Source organism: Sceloporus undulatus, chromosome 5 (genome assembly GCF_019175285.1).
Source record: "Sceloporus undulatus isolate JIND9_A2432 ecotype Alabama chromosome 5, SceUnd_v1.1, whole genome shotgun sequence".
NCBI classification, from domain to species: domain Eukaryota; kingdom Metazoa; phylum Chordata; class Lepidosauria; order Squamata; family Phrynosomatidae; genus Sceloporus; species Sceloporus undulatus.
The window spans coordinates 1,837,524-1,847,582 of NC_056526.1; the positions used below are offsets into that span (position 1 = coordinate 1,837,524).

General features: G+C 45.6%; 1 protein-coding gene across 2 annotated transcripts in view; it reads right to left on the minus strand.

Annotated features, from left to right (window-relative positions):
- Window positions 1-10,059, minus strand: part of LOC121932071 (src substrate cortactin-like) — a 36,263-nt gene that overhangs the window by 7,033 nt on the left and 19,171 nt on the right. For both annotated transcript variants that reach the window (XM_042470379.1, XM_042470378.1), the window contains exons 7-12: window positions 9,802-9,912; window positions 8,596-8,706; window positions 6,462-6,572; window positions 5,226-5,278; window positions 2,966-3,035; window positions 1,048-1,196 (exon numbers count right to left, since the gene is read on the minus strand). In XM_042470379.1, the coding sequence (XP_042326313.1) occupies window positions 1,048-1,196; window positions 2,966-3,035; window positions 5,226-5,278; window positions 6,462-6,572; window positions 8,596-8,706; window positions 9,802-9,912 (605 nt within the window). The remainder of the gene's footprint in view (window positions 1-1,047; window positions 1,197-2,965; window positions 3,036-5,225; window positions 5,279-6,461; window positions 6,573-8,595; window positions 8,707-9,801; window positions 9,913-10,059) is intronic.

Here is a 10,059-nt window from a genome sequence, read left to right on the forward strand (position 1 = left end):
ATGCTTCACTATTCAGAAGTAGGTCGCCTTCAGCGCATCTACACTGCCTGCAGAAAGAATTCAGTCTGACACCACTTTAATTGCCATGGCTCTATATTACAGGATCCTGGGATTTGTAGTTATCTTGGGCCGAGAAGTCATAAAGACCTTGCAAAACTACAAATCCCAGGACTCCATAGGATGCAACTTAAAGCAGTGTTGCAAAACTCCACTGTTACAAAGCTCCTTTTCTTTGGATCTTAAGATTCGTTAAATTCTGATTCACTCATATTATATGCAACTCTTAGGGTTTGTTTCCTTTAAAATTCTAAATAACTGCTGAAATGATATTACTCTCTGCCTCTTTTATATTGTTTACTTTTTGTATTGTGTTTTGTTTTACGAATATATTGCGTTTTAATAGCCTGTGACTGCATAATAAAGATTGGATTGGACTTTAGGTTGAGGTTTCCTTATCCAGAATGACGAAATCCAACATATTCCAAACTCCCAAACTGCCCACTTGCGCGGCTGAGAGAGTGACGCCATTGTTTTCTGGTGGTTCGGGGTACACAAAAACTTTGTTGCGTGTGCAAAATTAATAAAAAAATATTGTGTATAAAGTGAACTTCAGGTGTAAATGATACATATGAATTTCGTGTTTGTACTTGGGTGCCATCTCCATGATCACTCCTTTTGCGTACGTAACATATCCTTGTTAAGCTGAATCTATTGCAAATTACAGCATTAGTCTTTAACTCAGTTTTGAAGCTGGTTAAAGAAGTGATGACTTATCTGTGGGACAAATCCATTATTTTGGCCCGACTACCTGGACTTATACCTGGAGTTGACTTACAGTTAGGTCTAATTTTTCAAATGCATTTAGTCAATGCTATTACTGATGAGTTTCATATGCCCAAAAAGACCCTCGGTTTGGATAACTGGACCCAAATGCCAGCTGCGGTGTAAGGACAAGACATGGGGACAAAATGCAAAATGGAGCTCTAGGTGAGCCATAGCTTGCTCCTGGGCAGATTCATGGAGGACATACAGGACCAGGGCCCTTACCTGGTGTTTCTCCTGCGCTGCCTGGCGCTCCCGCTGCTCCCGGGCTTGGCGCCGCACGCGCTCTTCCTCTGCCCTCCTCTTGTTCTCTTCCTCGGCCGTCTTGGCCATGCTCTCAAACCGCTGCCTTAGATTCCCTGCCCCACTGGAAGCTGTTTGGCAAGGAGAGGCGTGAATGTGGGGCAAGTGAGATGGAAAACCCTCTGCTCTGGGGCAGGGGCTAGACTGGATGGCCTTTGGGGTCCCTTCTGACTCTGACGACTTTATCAGACTAGCGAGATCCCGCAGGAAAACAGGATTTAAAGGAGAGTTAAATGAGAGAAAACCCAGAAATGCCTGAAGTTTATCACACGACGTTGCAGTTAATGTGAAATTACACAAAGTTAAACTGGAGAAAAACGGCAGCTTTTTACTTTTGGTAAATTCCGAAAGTAAAAAGGTGGCATTTTTCTCCGCTTTAACTTTGGTTTAACTTCACATCATGTCACTTTAGCAGCAATTTGGTGTGATAAACTTCCCGAATTTGCGGGTTCTGTTTCAATTCAAGTTTAATTTAACTCTCGTTTAAATCCCGTTTTCCCGCAGGATCTCGCTAGTGTGATAAAGCTCTAAGTTTCTATCATTCCCCCCAGCAGCCAAAACAAAGGCTTTGCAAGAGGTTTTCTCCACTCCCACATTTTTGATGGTTTTTCCCCATTTCTAGACTTTATTTTTATTTTTTAAAATCATTTTTATTATTTATAACAAAAAACAAAAACAGGTGTGCCGGGGGGGGGGGGCAGAGGGGGAGGATTCTGCAAACAATTGAAAATTCTATTGATTTGTATTTTGTAAACAGTGTCTGTGTGCACCGAACGCAGCCGTTTCCCCCCGTGTGCAAAGCAAATGCTCTTTGCTCAAATGCTTTCAGAGGGAAGATGGACCAAGTTCAAAAATGCAAAATATCTCTCAGTGGCTGATCAGTTTCTCATTATACTGAATTAAATTTAAAAGGACCGTGAACTGCAAGATACGTAAAACCAATGGAGCCAGAAACACAGTGGACACTGCCTTCCCCAGTGTCATCCAGTTTAATAACAGCATTCTGCAACTGGTAAACACATCTTTCCACAGATCACTGGTTGAGCAATACTATCTGCTATTACAGTTTTAATAATGGATAAATGGGGCCCATATGGCATAGGATGAACTATGTGATTGATCCTGCATCTTTTTCACGCACTAAGGGCTAGTATGCATTGCAGAAACAGATGACACTGCATTAATTGCCGTGGCTCAGCACTATGGAATTCTGGGATTTGTGGTTTGCTGCAGCACCAAAGCTCTCTGACAGAGAAAGACAAATAACTCACAAAACTACAAACCCCAGAATTCAATAGCATTGAGCCATAGCAGTGTCAAAAACTGCATTAATTAAAACCTGCTGGGAGGAAGGCGGGGTAATAATAATAATAATTGAACTAGATGGCCCTTGTGGCCCCCTTCCAACCCAGATCTTATCATTGTAAGGGCAGTTTTTCCATGTGATTTAGGGACCAGCGTCTCTTTTCTCCAACTAGAAAGGGACAAATTCATTGCATCTATCCAATGTCATTTTGAATCTTGTCACCAGGCAAGGAAAAACAGAAAAAGCTCTTTAGGTAAGATAGAAATCATCACTGGATCCCAGAAAGAGACCTGTTGCTGGATCCACTTCAACCTCCTGGTTTCTTTTCTTTAAACACCATTTGCCAAAATGAGATGGATCCAGGGACAAGCCCACCACAAATGTATATAAGATCCGACGTATTCCTGACACGTCCAGTATTTTGAGCTTAAGTCTTTTGACGTAACTGAGTGTGTTGTTGTGTTGTGTTGTAATGGCAATATTTGTGTACATTCCTTTGCCAACGGTGCCCACCTGGCCTTTGGAAGGACTTACCTGCCTCCGTCGGCATTGTTTTCTCATAGGAAGAAACTGGTGCTTCCATCTCTCCAAAACCAGCTGCACTCTGGTAAAGAGAAAAATTCACAGAAACCAGAGGTTGATCATAGACATAGATGCTGGAGGACCTACAAACGCCTAGACAAGTGTTTTCTCTAGGAACCTCTAGGTTCAGCGCAACTCTATGGTCATCTTCCAGCAGAATTTCTCTGGAGGACCTAGAGATTCCTAGAGAGAACATATTAATCAAAACCGTAAATAATCCAAATTGCAAAAATCAAAGCTGCAAATGTGGAGGGCCAACTCTGCTGACAAAACACAGCAAAGTGTGGGTCTGCTAGATATTCATTCATTCATTCCTCTACCTTTCTTCCAAAATGGAACCTTAGGTTTAGTTTCTCCTATCCAGAATTCTGAAATATTCCAAAATCCAAAACGTTTTCATGGAGGGCAAAGGCTGCTTTCTGATGACCCAGTTGCAAAAACTCTGTTTTATGCACAACATGATAAAAAAAAATATTGTGTATAATATTACCTTCAGGGTATGTGCACATGGAGAGCCAGCATGGTGTAGTGGTGTGAGTGTTGGGCGACAACTCTAGAGACCAGGGTTCAAATCCCTGTTTAGCCATGGAAACCCACTGGGTGACCCTGGGCAAGTCACACTCTCTCAGCCTCGGGGGAAGGCAATGGCAAACAACCTCTTGTTATTGAGTTTGGATTTATATACATTTTGGGTGCCAAGCGATCAAAAACCATGACACCTGACTGACCCCATCGCCAGCCGCCATTACCCCAAAAGTGAGCCAACCACGTAGCCAGGCAGCCTTGCAAGGCATGGCTATAGCAAAGGTAGATTTAAACCTTTCAGAACCTGTTCTGGGAGTCACCCTTCCAGTTTCGCCAGCAACCTAAAAGAATGAGGACAAAGGAAGTTTGTCTCACCTATTGATGGCATTAAGTACTCAGCCATCTAGATAGAGGTCCTCTCCCAAAGAAGTGGCAGACCCTTTTTGTGTATCCATTGTTTAACTTTAGACTTAGTCAATAGATAGCCATCAAGGCCTTTGTTCCGCAGGTAGCTATAGCCTGAGGATAGGTTTCGCAGTATAAGTAAGACCTAGATTCCACTCTTCTTTGGGGCTTGCGAGCTACACTTCCAAACCTCAAACTCTGTTGAGCAACTGCTCCGGAGATCTCTTGGGCACTGCGCCCCACTGAAATCACTTGGGCAAGCCAAAGCCCACTGTCTCTCTCGGGCCTCTTGTTCGCTTTGCCCGCTGGAACTTAGCTCCTCGCCACCGCGGTCGCCGCTTGCTTTCCCCATTCCCCGTGGCAGCGTCCCCCTTCCAACGTCCCTCACATCCGTCGCTTGGAGAAGACTCCTAAGGTAATTATTCCAACGGTGCCTCTATCCTTTCTCCTTTACCCCCAAGCTCTCCCTCTCCCTTGCTTTAGCATTGAATGTGTGTGTGCGGGTGTGATCCCTTTTGTTGCGTGGCTTTAATAAATGTTCATAGTTTTATTGCAACTCACTGGCATTGGAGTCTCTGTTTCTTGGGGTTGGACTAGATGACCTCTGGTATACACATAGGGACACGATCCGCTGTGTGCGTTGTTAGGACATGCCTCTCGTAATATTTGAGCTAATTAAATTCCCCTAATTTGATCCTTGTTAACACTCTGAACAACTCTTGCCAAGAAAACCCCATGTTAGGGTCACCATAAGTCAGAAATGACTTGAAGGCACACAACAACAAATGTGAACAGTGGACCCTTCCCTTACGCAGGGATCTGAATTCCATGTCTGCTCGCACCCCATTGAAAAAATGGGGCACGTGCTTGCAGCGGCGCACAGTGCACACACTGTGGAAGCACACACCATATGTCTTATTGTTGCGTGGCTTCAGCATAAGCTTGAAGCCATTATAGTGCGCTTGCATATGGCACGGGTGCACTGTATATGAAACATCAATGAATTTTGTGTTTAGACTTGAGTCTCCAGCTTCAGTGTATTTCATGATATATGTGCAAATATTCCAAAATATGGAAGAAGAAGAATTAAAACCACCAAAATCTAAACAACTCCTGGTCCGAAGTATTTTGGAGAAGGGAGACTCAACCTGTCAAACTAGCTGGAAGGATCTGGCTTTAAAGGGAGGAACACATGAAGTGTCTCTGCGCATTTCTTCCCATTCCCTTTTTCCCAACAGTAGACATCTCTCTTGGGGATTTATGGAACATAGCATCCACTTACCTTGTCCATCCTGTCCTGGACTCCATACTGACCTCCAAAGCCTTTGGCATAATCTGCAAGACAAAGGTGGGGACAGGGACAAATCCTTTATGGCAGTTGTGGGCAAAATGTGGGCCTGGGGCTGCATACAAAACACCCCCAAGACTGTCCTTGGCAGCCCCCCAGACCATCTTTTTGATGGTCAAAAAGATAGAGAGAATGTAAATCATCTGCCTTGGGGTGGTTCTACATCTACATTTCTACATCTATTTATTTTATTTATTTATTTATTTATTTATTTACTGTATTTATTCCCCACTCTTCATCCAGAAAGGCTCTCAGAGCAGCTTACAGATAGTTAACTAGACATTTCCCTGCCCTCAGGCTTGCAGTCTAAAAAAGACATGACACAGAAGGAGAAGGCAATGGTGGTGGGGAAGAGGAATAAAGGGATGTAAATACAGCCCCGAAAGGGTGACCTTTCCTACCTGGATCAGGGCTGCGGCAACCACATGCCATGGCCCCGATCCAGCCTTTCCAGGGTGAAAAAGGACCCACCCTGGAAAGGGTGCCATAGCTGCGTTGCCACTGCTTAGTGGTGCTCCTTCGGTGCTGTGTCATATGGACACACTCCTTCAGTTTGTTCACTCTTTTCTGTGTTTGAAGAGCACATACTGCAGAGCCTCTCAGCATGAAATGTTATGAAACCTATAGCTTTTTGTAAAGAAATTCAATCCATGTGTTTTTCAAAAGAGATGTAAGCCGGCTTTAATTCTCCTCTAGGCCCTATGGGGGGGGGAGGTGTGGGACTGGTCATTGCTCACCTTCTGCTTGTGAATTCTAATTACTCTGGAGTTTATCAGACAAGGGAAATTGGAAGTATAATCCAATGGCAATCCTAATGCAATCCTGGGGTTTAACGTTATTGCGTGATAGACTGCCACATGCAAATTCGGGCAATGGGAAGTCAGTTCGAACACAATCATGGGGTTTCACGTTATTGCATGAGAGGTGATCACACGCAAATTCAGGCAATGTCATGCTATTTTCAGGCAATGGAGAGCCTGTTTGAACGCAATTTGCATTCACGTAAATTCACTGAACTAGCGGATTCAGGTGAATGCATTCTGGCCCCACTTTCTTTTCATTCGAAATTAAGAGAAATTCCTCCCATGGGATAAACGCCTCTGTCTCCCACATTCCCCAGCAAGCATGCTCTCCCTCCTTCGAAAACCTAGAGGAACATAGCCCACCCACCTGTCTGAGATTCGTGGAGCATCACCTCCTCCTTGTGGGTCCAGCCTAAAGCAGATCTATCCTGGCGGTCCTTCTGTACTCCATACTTCCCACCAAAACCAACGGAGTAGTCTGCAGCCAGGAAAAGATGCAGCAGATTTCAGAAAGAGGCAGACACAAGGCAGGCATTTGCCAATCAGCAACTTTGCAGAGTTTCTTTACAAGGGTGGGAATCACATAGACCCTGGATCATATTGCAGGGAGCAGGGGGGTTCCAGATGGTGCAGCTGGGGGACGTGTGCTCCGAAAAGAGGGCCCTTACATCTGGGGTCCCTCAAGGAGCCATTCTGTCCCCCATGCTCTTTAACATTTACATGAAACCGCTGGGAGAGATCATCCGGAGGCATGGGGCGCGGGGTTATCAGTATGCTGATGACACCCAAATAGTCTTCTCTATGTCTCTGACTGATTCAGTGACTAAGGATGGCATCTCTCCTCTTGTTGTCTGTCTGGAGTCGGTAATGGGCTGGATGAGGGAAAACAGACTGAGCCTCAATCCAGAGAAAACGGAAGTACTCGTGATAGGTTCTCCTGGCCCAGGGATGGCGGTATTTCCCCCTGTCCTGAATGGGATCACGCTTCCCGTGAAGGACTCTGTACACAGTCTGGGGGGTGCTTCTTGATTTGTCATTCCACCTTACCTCACAGGTGGATGCGACGGTCAGGAGCACCTGTTATCAGCTTTGGCTGATATGCCAGCTGTGTCCCTACCTGAGCCGGGGGGGACCTAGAAACAGTAGTACATGCTCTGGTAACCTCTCGTTTGGATTTCTGCAGTGCGCTCTACATGGGGCAACCCTTGTACCATACCCGGAAGCTGCAACTGGTGCAGAATATGGCGGCAAGACTGGTCACTAATACACCTAGGACCAGTCACATAACACCGGTCTTAAAAGACCTTCATTGGCTGCCTATTCGCTTCCGGGCACAATACAAGGTGTTGGTTATTACCTATAAAGCCATGCAGGAACTCTCAATCAAAACATCCCCAAGAGATGGCCATCCAGCCTCTGTTTAAAGATCTTTTACAGTTGATTTCCAAACTTTGGTCCTCTGGGTGTTTTGGACTTCAACTACCAGAAGTCCTAGCTAGGTTGGCCAACACCCAGGTGACCATCCAGTCTCTGTTTAAAGACCTCCAAAGAAGGAGACTTCCATCACTCTCCAAGGGAGCATCTTCCACCGTCCCAAAACTCTTACTCTCAGATGTTCCTCCTAATGTTGAGCTGGAATCTCTTTTCTTATAGCTTGCATCCATTGGTCCATGTTCTAGTCTCTGGAGCTGCAGAAAACAAGCTTGCTCCATCTTCTACATGACATCCCTTCAGATATTTAATGATGGCTATCATGTTACCTCTCAATCTTCTCTAAGCTAGGTAGACCCAGATCCCTAAGTCTCTCCTCACAACATTTGGTGATTTCCAGACCTTCCATCATTTTGGTCACCTTCCTCTGGACACACTTCTCAACATCCTTTTTGAATTGTGGTGCCCAGAACTGGATGCAGTGTTATTCCAGGTGAGCCCTGACCAAAGCAGAATAAGAGGGGTACTATTTGGTGAAAGGTGACCAAAATGGTGAAGGGTTTGGAAAACATGCCTTCTGAAAAAAGACTTGGGGGACTGGGGATGTTTAGCCTGGAGAAGAGAAGGTTAAGAGGTGATATGATAGCTTTGTTTAAATACTTAAGGGATGTCATATTGAGGAGGGAGCAAGCTTGTTTTCTGCTGCTCCAGAGAACAGGACCCAAGGGAGCAATGGATGCAAGCTGCAGGAAGATTCCAGCTCAACATCAGGAGGACCTTCCTCAGAGATTGTGGTGGAGTCTCCTTCTTTGGAGGTCTTTAAGCAGAGGCTGGATGGCCATCTGTCTTTTGCGATGCTTTGATTGAGATTTCCTGCATGGCAAAATGGAGTTGGACTGGATGGCCCTTGCGGTCTCTCCCAACTCTATGATTCTATGTATCTATGAGAGGAGATGTGGGACTGGTCGTTGCTCACCTTCTGCTTGCAAATGCTAATTACTCTCTCCCTCACATTTCCCAGCAAGCAAACTCCACCTCCTTCCACAACTTAGAGGAGCGTGGGCACTTACCTGTCTGAGACTCATGGGGCTTCAGCTCCTCCTTGTGTGCCCAGTCCAAGGCAGATTTGTCTTGGCGGTCCTTCTGCACCCCAAATTTGCCCCCGAAACCAACCGTGTAATCTGCCCAACAGATTTCAGAAAGAAGTTAGCAGAGGGCACAGTCATCTTCTACATCTTTGGTCAGAAGGGAAGGAGCAGGTGTGGATCCTGCATCCCCTCCTGATATCGTTTGACAGCAACTCCCAGCAGCCCCTAGAAGTCATAGCAATGCTAAGGGATGCTGGGAGCTATAGTCAAAAATACTTTAGAGAACTATACAATTCCCATTCCTGTTCTCAGGCAAAAGTGAGGAATGACTTTAAACCCAGGGCTGTAGCTCCATCCTATGAAAACCCTGGCATTTGGAGTTTTACCAGGTCTTTAGCTTTCTCTGCCAAAGAGTGCTTCTGGCACCTCACCAAACTACAAATCCCAGGATTCTGGAGGATGGAGCTAAAGTATTTAAAGTTATGTCAAGCTGCATTATTTCTACAGTGTAGATGCAGCCTTAATATTAGAAAAGGCATTTTGATGGTTTAGAATGGGGGGAAATCCGTTCAGAAGCTGGAAAACCACCAAAGGATGGTTGCAAGGGGATTCTTCCTATGTGCTGAGAGACATTGCTTGCGCACCCATGCAAACACAAGGAGCGTTTTGGCTGTCGGATTAAACAGGAGAATTTCTTACTAGTTAGACCTAAAAGTCAATCTGGCTCTTCCTCTCAGGAAACTGCAATGTTAACTATTGCCAGTAGACTAAATCCAAACTAAATTGAGGCAGAGATGGTTAACCAGCCAAGCTGTGATGAACCAACCATCCTGTATTTCCTGCTTGTTTGTCTCTGTCTGTAAAAAGGAACGGACTTGCCTAGTCCGTTGTCGGTTGTATTGACCAAGTATCAGTTGAGTTGACCAGGGGTCAATTAAATGGTCCATCCCCAGATGGCTGGCTGTGTCTGATTTCTTTACCGACAGTGAAATGGGGAAGGGCTGGTGGCTAAAGTCCTTGCAGAACTACCAGTCCCAGGATTGACGGTGAGTTCCTGCATGGCAGAACGGGGTTGGGCTGGATGGCCCTCTTCCAACGCTAGGATTCCATGATTCAGAATGTAAAGCGGTGTCAAACTGCGTTACTTCTCCCGTGTAGATGCACCTGGAGAGGAGCGTGGGCACCTACCTGTCTGAGACTCATGGGGCTTCACCTCTTCCTTGTGGGTCCAGCCCAAGGCAGATCTGTCCTGGCGGTCCTTCTGCACGCCATACTTTCCCCCGAAACCAACGGAATAATCTGCAGCCGGGAAAAGACGTGGCACACTTAATAAGACCAATGATGGCATTTATTTCTTACCCACCTCCCTCCACGGATGGAGATAGAAAGAGACCCAAGACAAACATTTGCAGCTCAGCATCTATTGAGCAGAGAGGATCCGGAACC